General features: G+C 35.1%; 1 protein-coding gene across 2 annotated transcripts in view; it reads left to right on the top strand.

The window, feature by feature from the left end:
- The window catches only part of KHDRBS2 (KH RNA binding domain containing, signal transduction associated 2), a 588,458-nt gene that overhangs the window by 559,373 nt on the left and 14,892 nt on the right, over nucleotides 1–14,193 (top strand). Inside the window, exons 8-9 of one of the 2 annotated variants that reach the window (XM_025383029.1) lie at nucleotides 1,727–1,800; nucleotides 11,764–11,822. In XM_025383029.1, the coding sequence (XP_025238814.1) occupies nucleotides 1,727–1,800; nucleotides 11,764–11,798 (109 nt within the window). In that variant the 3' untranslated portion in view covers nucleotides 11,799–11,822. The remainder of the gene's footprint in view (nucleotides 1–1,726; nucleotides 1,801–11,763; nucleotides 11,823–14,193) is intronic. The other variant, XM_025383028.1, reaches the window with a different exon arrangement.

Here is a 14,193-nt window from a genome sequence, read left to right as displayed (position 1 = left end):
GTGAGTGGGAGATTTACATCTTTGACTTTCTCAAAACAAACCAATCAGAAAAATAACTGCAGGAAGTTATACTGTTTTCTATCTATCTACCAATATACCTATATGTCTATTTATGTTTAATGTATTTATTGTACTCAGTAATTTTGGAAGACAAAAAGTTATGTTACATTTATACAGAAACATGACTGCCCTGTAGCACAATGCTTTTCATGTAATATTATTCATTGAATGCATTGAATAAGTAAATAATACAGTAATAACATTTCAAAAATATTTAAAAATTATTTATTCAATCTTAACAGAATTTCAAAGATACTTTAGAAATGTAGTAATAAAACCCATGATCTTTGCTTTGTTAGTCTGTGAGAGCCAGTGATATTTGAGCACAGAGAGACGTATTTTGATTGAAACATATACATGCAAAAAAATGTATTTTATTTAATATTTTTTAGTATACAAAATGATCAATTTTTCAATTTTTGAGTAAAAATTGTTGAGATATTTCTACTTCTTTGAAATATATTTTAATTATTCCAATACTTAAAATGTGTAAAATAAAAGTTATCTAGGGAGTTTGAAGGGTTGATGTGGTTTATTTTCATACCAATGTGAATGTAAGGATATTGAATTCTCAGCAAAGCAAATGATCACACATGTGAGCACTAAATTCTAATATCAGAGAGATTAACTGGTATGTTTTAATTCTCTTGCAGTCCTCAGATTAAAGGCCAATTTCTAAATGGAAAACATCTTGAATGAAAATTTAACTGTCTAAAATATGTACACAGAATGCAGGCTAAATAAGCTATATATATATATATATATTTTTTTTTTTTTTTTTTGAGACGGAGTCTCGCTCTGTCGCCCAGGCTGGAGTGCAGTGGCCGGATCTCAGCTCACTGCAAGCTCCGCCTCCCGGGTTCACGCCATTCTCCTGCCTCAGCCTCCCGAGTAGCTGGGACTGCAGGCGCCCGCCACCGCGCCCGGCTAGTTTTTTGTATTTTTTAGTAGAGACGGGGTTTCACCGTGTTAGCCAGGATGGTCTCGATCTCCTGACCTCGTGATCCGCCCGTCTCGGCCTCCCAAAGTGCTGGGATTACAGGCTTGAGCCACCGCGCCCGGCCTAATAAGCTATATTTTTTTTTATATTTAAATATCTTGTCCATTCCAATGATATTGGCACCTGTGATTTTATTATCAAAAGAGATTAAGAATTTTTAACTCTATAGGAATTAATTCATAATAGCAGTTACAAATAGAATATATTATCTTTCTCATGGCTTTCCATTATGACTGGATGTATCATGCTTGTTTGTTATACCTATCTATTTTAATGACTCAGAGCATTTCATTTCTAAACCCTTGAAATTAATGGCAGCCTGATAAATAGTATATATCTTCACTTCCTCCTACTTATGGTATTAGTATTAATACTAACTTATAGTATTGATAGTATTAATCATGACTGGATTCAGAGACTACCACTCACTTATTTAATTTAGTTATCAAAATTAAAACTTGCTTGAATGTGGTTGCTTTCAAATAAATTTATGTTTTCCCAAATCACTGTAATTTTGCATTTAACTAAAATAATTGACTTTTAACGTTTGAATGAAAAATGTATATTTTTAACCTTAACAGTATTAGAGCCAATATTTTTAAACAGTCATGCCACTTTGATGTTAATGTTACAACTGCTATTTTTATATTGGAAATTTCTTTATAGAACTTACAGAGTTTGTGGTCAAGGAAGGTTTAGGAATGGACCTGATGGCAAAGATGAAGGAGATAGAGAGTCAAGTGAGTTCACAATACAACTTTGGGAAAGACTGCACTTAGGGTGGACATGGAGTAGAATCCTTGATCCCCCACCTCATCTCCTGCAGCTCTCTCTTGCTTCCTCTGCCCTGACACTCTGGCTTTCTTGCCATTCCTTGAATATCCTAAATACACCCCTACCTCAGTGCCTTTATGTTTTCTATTCTTTTTTCCTAGAATGCTCTTCCTCTGAAAACTTAATGTTCCCCCTTCCAGATTTAGTCTTTTCTCCTTAGCACTTATAACTGTTTTTTGTTTTGTTGTTTTGTTTTCTTGTTTGTTTGTTTTTTTGTTTTGTTTTGTTTTGGTTTTACTTGTATAGTATTTTACTTGTGAACTCCATGAGGGCAAATATCTTTGCCTATTTTGTTCACTGCTATATATCCTAACACTTTGAATGGTGTCTGGCACATAATAGGTTATAAATAAATTTTGTCACATAAACTGAGATAAAGTAGGTTGAAAACATTCACAATATTATTCTGTTCATGCATACCTTGCAACATTTATATATTTTATTCCAACATATCTAAGTGGTATGTTAATATATCTTTCCACTTTATATTCCCAGAATAGTACTGGTACTCCAAATACTTGTTGAATTATGTAATGATTTTTATGTGATCACAATTGTCTAGGTAAACAGAAGGCAAAGACTTTGGTCCTCAATCCCAAGAGAAGTAGTAAAAGAGAACTATCTCAAATTTCCATACCTTAAACCCAAGCCTCATTACCTGGCATAGTTTCTAGGCTTCTTATCTAAATCTCCCAGCCCATGTCTTATCCTCTCCAGGTGAACAGCATCTTTTCCTTACCACTTAGGAGCTATCTAATAGCCAGATCTACTTTTCTGGATACAAACTTCTCAAAACCTTTAGGCTCTCCCACACATTTCTTGAATATAGTCAGATAGTTGCCTCTTATTGAAGTTAAGTCATAGAAGAGTCAAGGAAAGTGGTAAAGGAAATTCTGTAGCTTGTACCAAATAGAACTGAATGCTAAGGTGATTGATCAGTGGCATAAGATAGCATGAGGGTCCCAAAATAGAACGGGTAGTGAAAGGGAGAGTACACAGGGAGGGCTGGGTGGTGATCAACAGTGATGAAATGAGTTGTTGGATGGTGATTGCAGGTTAGAAGGTAGCTGTTTAGAGTTGGAATGAATATAAAGCACAGAAGTTCCAATACTTCAGTTTATTCATTTGGCCAATATTCCATTTACTATGTGTCAGGCACTGAGTTGCCCCCTGGGAATACAATGATGATGCAAATAGCCCTGAGCTCATGAAAATCACGTTTTAGTAGGGAAGACAGATAAGCAAATAATTGCACATATAAAGTTGGATTTTCAACAATACCATGCTATTTGTGGGAGGTATATAGCATTACAGGGTTATTGGGTATCTGAGAAAGCTTCCCAGAGGAGGAAAAAATTGAAAGGGGATGTTGAGAAGCGTGTGTGCTTGGGACAAGCTCTTGTTCTTGATGGTAGCTGAGATTTTTCTGAGAAGGAAGAGCAGGACAGGTAAATGTAGAGGGGAGCTCACAGCTCATCTAATATTCCTAATCTCAATCAGCTCAAGATCATACTATAAATAGATACCCATTTTTTGTCTAGTATTGTGCAAATACAGATGAGAGTGACTATTTTGGATGCGTATAATGGACTGGATGAATTGCAAAGTTGGATTAGTTTAGGACAAGTAACTTAATTAGCTAAAAATAAATTTTCTTTTCTGGTCTTGGGCTAATACTATCACTCAAAAATTGTGGCAATTAAATAAGAAAGGTTGTATAAAGCTCTTAGCACTGTTTGGTGTGTACCAAGTGCCAGGGAAGTATTAAAGATATATTTTTATGGTTATTATTTTTTCTTGGAGGGGAGAAGAAGTAGAAGAATGTTAAAGAGACAGATAACTTAATTTGTTGTTTAAGGCCCTCTCTTACTTTAAAATTCTTGACTCTAGAAATCGGATGGTAGAGGGGTAGGGGGTAGAAAAGATTTAAATCAATTAGGAATTAGCATATAATGGATGTAGGCTCTGTCTTTCACTGCAGATGTTATTAAAATTTTGGCAAAAAGAGAATTAAGCAAATCCTGCTTCTTAATAACCTATGCATTTGAGTTTGGGCCTCCAAAATATCAGATTTTACAAACCTTTCAAAATGCTTTTGAGTTGATGATTGAAGTTAGCCCAGAATTATCCTGCAAAGTTGTAAAAAAAATACATTAAGCAGTTTTAATGGTGGATCCTAAATGTAGCATCTAATGACCTGAGATATTATAACTTGTGTTCACAGATCATTTATCTTAATATGTCGATTTTCTCACGTTTTATTTTAATAAAAAAGCCCAAGTTCATGGATACAAAGGAAATATAGGTGTAAAAACACAAAGCAGAGATCAATTGTGAAAATTATTCATACTACAATGATTTGCTTATACATTTATTTACACAATAAATATTTGTAGAGCATCTACTACGTGTTGAATAATGTGCCAGGTGTTGATGATACAGCATCAAAAAAGAAAGACACTGCCCGCAGAGTGACCTGTTTAAGCCAAAATATAATCATGCTTCCCTCTTAAATCCTTCATTGTCTTCAATGGATCTTAATATAAAATCCAAGCTGCTTAACATGTTAAGACAAGGTCCTTCAAGATTTGGTCCCTGTATATGTCTCGAGATTGAATATTGAGCCCCTGTCTCCCTAATACTGACACACGGTCACTCCAGCGAAGTAGCTGCTGATGGCATACTTTTTCTTGCCTCTGGGACTTGGCTGGTGCTGACCTGCTACCATAAGTCTTCTTCATTCCATCTTAGGAAATTTCTACTTATTTTTAGGGTTTCCATATATGATGAACAACAGCAACAACAAAAAGAATGAATGAGGCACTCTTTAACACTTGTTTAATGGCTTTTCTATTAGACTAATTTCCATGAAGCCCTTTTCAGCCCCGTTTATTTGATGTTTAGTGTTTTACAAAATAGACTGAATGTATCTATATGTAGCTACTAGCCATTTGTTTTTGTTTTATGGTCATTATACTATTACTTTGTATGGTTAGGGATGATGAAAATGAAAGAATGTGTTGGGATATGTGAAGGTGGGAGAAACACATGCAGCTAGTTTCTATGGGAAGGTAGGACTTTCTCTAGAAGAATAGACAAATGCAAATCATCTTTAAAACCTACCTGCAAGTAGGTTTTCCAACATAAGCATTCCATAGGTATAGGTTTCCCACCATAGGCATGAAGGTGAACTGTTGGTTAACTTCACCTTCAGTACTGGGAATAAGATATTTTCTCCTCCAAGGGAAGATTCAGTATAATAATCATAATTAGCAGATAATACAACAGTACTGAGATCTGGATGGAAGTTGTGGAGTCTTGAGCTATTTTGTGAGGGGTTTCCCATTCCTTCAATCTAGCAGTGTTTAGTGAATACCTTGAATGACATTAAGAGGGGGTTGTGGTTGGTGGTGAGAGTTGATATATCTACATGTGTGTTATACTCATTCATCTACACAGTAGCTTCAATGTTTTTTAAATAGCCTTTCATGGAGCTTTAGGAAGCTTAATAGAAGAATTTGATAGAAACATAAGTGGATATAAAAATAAAGGCACTATCAATTTGCAATTTCAGGATGGGGACCTGGCTGAAAATTTATCTTTGCTTGACTAATATCTCTATCAATACAGTATAATTGCACAATATAATAAGGTTTCAGTGTAAATGCTGATGAGAACAAAATTTAAGAATACTCCCTTAAATGCTAAAAATAGTTAGATAGTTATATATCCTTCACATGTGATTTTCGTATTGTTGTTTCATAATATTTTTAACATAGGTTAATTGGCTTGATTATAGTAACCATTTCACCTTGTATATCAAAAGATTGTGTTTATACCATAAATATGTGCAATAAAATAATAAAATGAATTTTTAAAATATGTGACATTGACTAGCAAAAGTCAGCTCTATACTTCTTTTCATTATTTCAGAAGGCTGCTATTTTTATTACATTTGTTTCATTTATCATATTCTTTAATCATGTTGAAATAGGAATACATGTAGACAAATGAATTCTATATATATACAACATGGTTATTTAATTTTTAACTCACTATTACTCTATATTCTAGAAATATAGTGATTAAGGTTTCTAAACACACTGTTACAATTATGGAGTTGTTAATTAAAATTATGGCAATTATCAGTGATTTGGAACTTAATTACTTTGGTGGTTATAGCAGATATAATTTTTCTAGGAACTGGCACATACTTGAAATCAAGATATGTTAGCTGCATTGACTCAAAATATATCTAATTATTAGTAAGATTCTACACACCATTTTGGCTTTTTGACTTCCAGACCTTAGACACTAAAAATAATGAAATAAATTTGTATGTAAATAAGTGGAGTAATGAGGCAGGAGTCAATAGCAGATTAATTTATTACTTTTAATTTGAATTTTATTTTTATCAAAAAAGAAATGAGTTGTTTTTGTTTTACTGTTCCAATTGCTGTCAATATAAGTGGACATCCCTTCTGAAGCATACACAAAATTCTATAAAGAAATTTCCTTCAAAATGCTCTAAGATTATTCATGTTCAAATACAATGATCTCTAACTTCAGTCTTTAAAATTCAATCATTTATTCATTCATTCAGCAAATGTTACTGAATGTCTGTTAGTCTTCAAGGGATTATGTTAATTGCCAACTATATTATTTTGGGATATGGACTAAGCTTCCATAATAAGGAGGTCTCACAATGCAGTGGCTCAAACGTAGAAAAGTTTATCTCTCTTACATAATAGGCTAGGGCAGGTTGGTGGGCTCTGCTCCATGGCATCATTCACGGATCCAGGCTAGTGAGAAGCCATCATTAACATGAGTCCAAAGTGACTCTAGCCATTGCCATTTCCAGCCAGTTACATGAAAACTGAAAGGAAATAGAGGATAAGCAAGTCATAAAAAATTAGTAACATCACTCTGCACATAGACACTCAAAGGTAAACGAGACTAGAAAATGTAGTTTTGAGCTGATCAGTATCTCTTATGGAATAAGGGACGAATTGGTTATAGAGGGGAAAAACGAGAAGTCTTCTATAGCCCAATGCTGTAGTCATCCACATGTGAGTGAATGTCTTTCTTTCTATGAAAAAAAAGTACCTACTTTCTTCCCAACAAAGAATATCTAAGTTTCATTCCAATTATTGCAACCAGTCCAAAATCCAGGACCTCTGGAAAATATGCACATCTCAACATTAAGTATTGATGTAGTTCTTTACAATTTGGCAACCTGAAAATCATAGATTATCTTTCTTATTCTCAACCTTCTTCCCCATACAAAACACTCAATATTAAGTGGTCAAAGGGGAACAGAATAACTGCAATGGAAGCTATCATGAGAAAAACAGAAGAAAACACATAAGACTCAGTGGGCAATAGCAGTTGCAAAATCCTGCCAAGAGGTAAAGACACCTAGAAACAGCAGTGAAATGTTTTGTTTTGTTTTTTGATAAGGGCATCTGGCAACCTCAGTTCTCCTTTCTGGGAGTCAAGTCAGATATCCTGGAAGGATCTTCTTTATCCCAGTGGATAAATGAACTTATCCATGGCCGTATCTTAATCCCGTAGAGTATGCGCTCCTTGGGAACTTTACAATTTTTGCAGCATGCTTTCTTCTGGTGTATGTTTGGAAGCCTAAGGATTGTTCTGGGGATCATATATGGTAGCAAAGTCCAATGGGAAGATGTGAGGACATCTTTGAGCAACATATATTATCTCTTGCTATTGAAATAGAGAAGCAACTAACTTCACTGTACCCTGTTAAGCCTCGAAGTTTTGAACCTTCTATCAATTTAAATTATAGAACTAACACATAAATCAGAAAAAGATAGCCTCTCTTAGTAAAGTTCTATTTACTTTTATATCATCTTATAAAATGACCGTTCTTATTTGAACTCTTATAATTTGTAAACCTTTCTTAAAAGTAGCAAGGATCACCAATAGTTGGGCTTTGTTCAACATTTTTCTCTAGCAATGTGTATCCAGGTCCATAGCCTGCTTTCCAAGTTGTCACTGGTAATGGTATAACAACGGCCATCAGTTTCCCACCCTAAAGTATTTTTTCTTTGCACCCTCCACCCTCCTACTAAGCTAATACTCTATAGTTTGAGATTTAAATGGTAATTCCACATTTCTACATACTTATTTCTATGTTCATCCACTCTATTGTAACAGAGGCTCAAAATTCAGTGACTCAAATAATATTTTTAAAATGTATTTTTCTCTTAACAATCACCGAGGCAAGCAGTAGTGTAAAGTAAGACTGCTCCATGTGATCTTTTAGAGGCAGAGGTACCTCCCGTGTTGCAACTCATGACTTCTTAAAGCATTGTCTTTATTTGCATTGTAGATACTAGATCATCACTTTGAATGCCTTCTACCAACTGAGAAGGTAAAGGTGCACAAGCCCAGGATGAGGAGATTATTCTTAAATGAGAAAGGATGTTGATTTCCACTCCCATCTCTGCACACATCCCATGTGTCCTAACTTAAGTCATGAGGGCACATCTAGCTGAAAGGGTGTATTCACTATTAGTGCAGCCATTTGTCCAAGTAAACATTTATCTGTGGAAGAAATGAGAAGTTCTATTTTAATAATCTAAGGTATAGACTGTGGCAGAGTCCATTTTGATTATTATACATCATTTTCCATTATCTTTCATTATTTTACAAATATCTTGTATGTTCTGTTCTCCCTTGTTTAGACTTCTGAAAGTTCAAATTCCCTCTTGCTGTGTATGTATCACTTATGATAGACAATAACTGTGCTTCCTTATATTCTCTCCCACTGCTGTTCTTTTTCTGTCTCTTATCTTAACAATTAAAATAAAAAGTGAGAAACATATTAATGCCATGCAATGCTGTTAAAGTGCTACTGGTCTTCGCACAGCACACATTGGGGAACATGATCAGGGGCTTACTCACAGAAAATGTATTGATGATGACAAGGGAAGGAGAAGCTTCCCTCAATGCCAGCATTTTCCTCTATGTTGCTATAAGTGGGACTGCTGGTTGTTAAATTATTTTCTTATGAAGTTCACCTCTTAATCGTTTAAAGAATCAATTTAACAACTCTCAGGAATTTGCTATACCTCTATGAGGACTCTGAGTTGGGTTGCATCATTTCTATCATGTCAAGTATGTGAAAGAAGAGATACGCCTCCAGATTCCAGCCAATGCCATTAGCCTTCTACAATCTCCAGTCATTAGAAGGATGTAGAGAACACATTACCGTAATTTTTTAGACAGTTTGAATGTAAACATGTTGGGCAGTGAGGGCTGAGCTAGGCAATCATTTTTTCAGCTTCTTTACACTTATATTGAAGTTCATGCATTATAAGTTGCTTCCAAGGAAGATAAGGATGACCAAAGTTTTCTCTGCCCCTCTTTTTATATCTGATATATAGACTTTTCTTTTCTTTTTTTCTTCTCTTTCTTTAGTATCAATAAAATCAAAAGTACTTAAAATAATGAGACCTATGGAATTGCTTTGCAGGATAATAATAACCACATTCAGAGAACATCTAATTTTAGGCCCTTCTGTCGTTCCTTCCATCCTAACCCTTTGACATCTATCCCCTACCCTCAGCCCTTATACAATTTGGTTTTTGATATTCAGCCATTGTCTCGATACACTTTTATATACTTAAAATGAATTACTAACCTTGACATAACTTATAAATTAAGATTTATATAGGGGGGCAATGATTGATATCTAACTTTAAACCAAGAAGTGTATTTGAAGGAAAATATAATGTATCATGAATATTTATAGATCCCTCAGTAAGATTAAAAATATATGAATTAGCCCAATAATTAAATTAAATTAATTTTCACTTTTGCATGTTATTCTTTTTAAATCGTGACATGGTTTTATTAGGCTACTCAATTAAATGGTGTCTGGGCTTCCTATGGGCAATTTATTCTATTGTCCTATAAATATTCATTGAGCAGCTGTTATGTGCCAAACATTGTTCTAGAAAATCTGCTTGGAACAACGAGAGGAAATGAATAAATGAGAGACCAATTTTCTATACCAAGAAGTTTATATTCTAGAAGTGGGGAATAGCCAATAAATAAATTAGCAAATGGGTGTTTGTGTGTTTGTTTGTATAATATATATGGTGGTGATCAATGAATGCTAAGGTGAGCAAAGCAATGTAGGTGTGGGTGGGCCCTGGTCTAAATATATTGATCAGGGAAGCCTCTCATAAGTGACATTTGAGTGAGCTCTGAAAGAATGAGAAAAGGGACAACTGGACATTTAGAAAAAGCATGTTTCGGGTAGGAGAAACAGCGAATGAAAAAGCCCTGAGACAGTAATGTGTTTGTAGTGTTCAGAGAACATCTAGGAGCCCATGTCCCCTGAGTAAGGTGGGTGAACAAGGAGAAAGTGTTAGAGCATGAGGTCTGAGAAATTCTAAGGGGGGGGGGGCAAACGGTATAGGCAAAATAAGAAGTTTTTATTTTTCTTCTAAAGAATATGGGAAGCTATTTATGAATTTTTGAGTAGAGAGCTAATATGATCTAACTTATTTCTATAAAAATGACTTTGACTACTACGTAGATAATAGCAACAGAGCAATCAGTGCATAGAAACCACTTAGAAGGATAGCATTCTCATTTAAATGAGAGATAGTAATAACTTTAACTCAGTGATAGCTCTGGATATGTTTAGACATGTTCAGATTCCGGATATATTTTGCAATTCGAAGTGAATTTGCTACTAGATAGAACATTAGGAACTAGATGAGACTGCCTAGGGAGTAAGTATGAATAGAAAAGAGACACATTCAACTGAGCCCTAGTGGTCTCCAAGAATAAGTGATTGGGAAAATGAGAAGGTAACCATAGGGAAGAATGAAGAAAGGAAGTGCACTTGAAGACCCATGAAAGAGGAGATCTCAGAAGCAAGTGAAGTGTTTGCAGAATCATGAAATAATCAACCGTGTTAAATGGTGCTAAAGTAAAATGTACACTAAGTCTTGGCCATTGAATGTGAATATGTTAAGATCTTGTCAAGAGCTGTTTCAGTAGAGCAGTGGAATGGCAGCCTGATTGAGCGTCTTCAAATGCCTATGGAGAAGAGTCAGTGAAAAGAGTGAGTAGAGTCACTTCTTTTCAAGAAATGGGATAATTGCTAAAAGTAGTTATGTGGATGAGGGAGAGCTTTTTACGGATAAGAAACACATAAGCTTTGAAATGCTAGTAGGCATCATGCCTTAAAGGGGGAAGTGGATGCAGCAGGAAACAGTGAGGACAATTGTAAAGGGGTAACAGAGTGGGTCGGAGAGAGAGTGTCCTTTGAGTAAGAAATGGAGGAAGAACACCGTTGACAGTTATTGAAATGTGGAAGCATCTAGTAAAATGTCGAGTGAAACAAAATAGCTTATTTATTTGGGGAGTGCACAGACATGATGTGAAAGGGATAGAGGGGAGTATAAATATAGTTTAGTGTTTCAATGTGAAAAAAATGATGCATATTTCTTAAGATAACAGCATTAAAAGCCATACATGATTGACCAGATTGTCATCTTAGAGAGCACTTTTTCTTGGAAGTAGGCCTTTTATAACTCTCTTCTTGACAGATTTTGAAGTATTATACTTGTGTTTTAGGGGAAATTTGATTTATCAAATTGGAGGATAGAGATAAAGAAATACTGAGGTGGCATTACAAAACATCATAGCACTCCTTGTCAATAACCTGTGTTTTTCTTACTGAAGATTTATTTAGGATTGTGTTTTATGCCTTGAAGTTCCTGGAATATTACCTCAGCACACATTTTGCCTTCAAATTCCATATGAGTTTCTGGGTTGATTTTCCCGGTTACAGTAACATTGATTGCTGTCTAAATTTGTTGCAGTGTGCCTGAATACTATGACTACGGTCATGGAGTAAGTGAGGATGCCTATGACAGCTACGGTAAGACCTTTTCTTTACTAAAACTGTGAAATCGGAACATCCATCAGTCACTGACAACTCGAAAATTATTTCCATCTTTCTCCCCCTAGTTTTTCCAGAAGTTTAGACTAAATTGATTTATGTAATTCCAGAGTGAGATTTGACTTACACAGCTAGTACCAGAAAATTAGACAGATCAATTTTGATCAAATTTTTAAAAGCAATTAATCACAATCATAAATCATTTTCAACAGCAACAGTGATCATTCTGAATAGCGTCTTGTATGTTTAACTGTGTTCATTGTCTACTCATTGATTTGGCAACAATATTGTGTCTTTTCTGCTGTCAAAAGATCATCAGAGTAATATACATTTAAAATATTTACAAACTTTAAGGGCAGAAATTGTTATTATAAAATAACTCTCAGGTTATTTTTCTAGCATGCATAGCCAAATAAGGCTTGGCTCATAAAAATTGATAGTCAATAAGGATGTCAGTCTATAAAATTAATTTATTTAAAAAAGATATTCCTTAATTAAAATACCACTTAAAATTAATCATAATTATACTCAGTTAAGATCTATTGAATTCCTATGACATATCAATACAGTACATCATTTTTTGAGACATATTTTGTGATTCTTTAAAATACATATGTACCCGGGCACGGTGGCTCACGCCTGCAATCATAGCACTTTGGGAGGCCGAGGCAGATGGATCACAAGATCAGGAGAGCAAGACCATCTTGGCCAACATGGTGAAACCTCATCTCTACTAAAAATACAAAACAAATTAGCTGGGCGTTGTGGTGCATGCCTCTCATCCCAGCTACTTGGGAGACTGAGACAGGAAAATAGCTTGAACCAGGGAGTCGGAGGTTGCAGTGAGCCGAGATTGTGCCACCACAGTCCAGCCTGGCAACAGAGTGTGACTCAGTCTCAATAAATAAATAAATAAATAGCATCACTAGCTGCCCACCTTAAAAAATGACACTCATATAAATATTTATAGTCTTCAATTTTTATTAAAATAATAGCAAGGCTGCTTGGCATTGGTGCATGACTATAGTCCTAGCTACTCCAGAGACTGAGGCAGGAGGATTGCTTCAGCCCAAAAGTTTGAAGCTATAATTGTGCAATAATCATGCCTGCAAATAGCCACTGCACTCCAATCTAGGCAACAGAGTGAGACCCTGTCTCTAACAAAAATAAATAAATTAAATAATACCATGTTCAGTTTATTCCTCTCTATGGGGAAAAATAAAGGAGACAATGGTTGTTGCTGTTTGGGGCTTCATATGATGCTGGGAAAGGCAAGTCCTGATGTCGAGGGGAAAGGAGGAAGAATATCTTCCTTAAAACCAGTCATAAACTAACACAAGGCCAAGCCCAGAAATAAGAGGAGAAAAATAAGCCACCACCACCAACCAATCATGGGATGATTAGTTACAGATATTTTGTATTTATTTCTTTAAAATAAATTGAAATACTATGACTACGGTCATGGAGTAAGTGAGGAGATAAAGTATCTTTATCCCAATTTTTATGAGGAAACTGAACAACAAAGGTGAAGTCAATATGAGAGTATGGCTGTGAGGCTCAGCTTCTGTTCTTATATTCTCATCAGTGGTTGAAATACTATTAATTGCTGCTACCATACATGAAGTACCTATTATGGCTCTGTACTAAGCATTTTATAATGAGGATTAGCAATTGCAGAAGTAATCCTTATAGACATTATACATCTATCTATTTGTATACTCTAATCCCCATTAGAATCCTCTAGAGAAGGATGAGAAACAGATAAGGCTTTGGGATGCATACTCATATTGTCATCTGCATTTTTCAGGTGAGAAACTAAGACTCAGAGCATTAAGTACCTTGCCTCAGTTCAACAATTTGCCAGTGACAGAACAAGAATGCGAATTCAAGTGTGTCTGATTATTTGGGGGTTTGTCTGTTTGTTGATTTTGTCAGGAGGCGGGAGCAGGGTTCAGTAGACTTGGTAAAAAGAACAGGATGTGGTACTTTAAACCTGAGTTTGTTTAAAGGAAAGTCGTTCAGCTTCCTTCCTAAATCCTAAATCTTCCTTCCTAAGTTTGGAGTTCTCAAAATGCTATCACTTGCTATTTCACTATTTTAAGGGGAAGGAGATCTTTTATACTATTATTCAGGAAAAAAAGTAAATAATCCAAAATGAGCACCAGGCTCACTCCCAAATCCAAGTTTCTCTAACACTAATCAAATTAACCTAATCTTTTGCTGTTATATAGCTAGAACTCTTTTCCAAAACAAATTAACACAATTTCAGAAAGTATTTCACAGAAATATACGTGATGAACAAGTCTGCACAGTTCTGACTCTGTTGGAAAGCTGCCATAGGAAGTACAGC

Source organism: Theropithecus gelada, chromosome 4, assembly GCF_003255815.1.
Source record: "Theropithecus gelada isolate Dixy chromosome 4, Tgel_1.0, whole genome shotgun sequence".
Classification (NCBI taxonomy): Eukaryota; Metazoa; Chordata; class Mammalia; order Primates; family Cercopithecidae; genus Theropithecus; species Theropithecus gelada.
The sequence above is the reverse complement of the archived record's forward strand: the minus strand, read 5'-3'. Positions and strand labels throughout refer to the sequence as shown.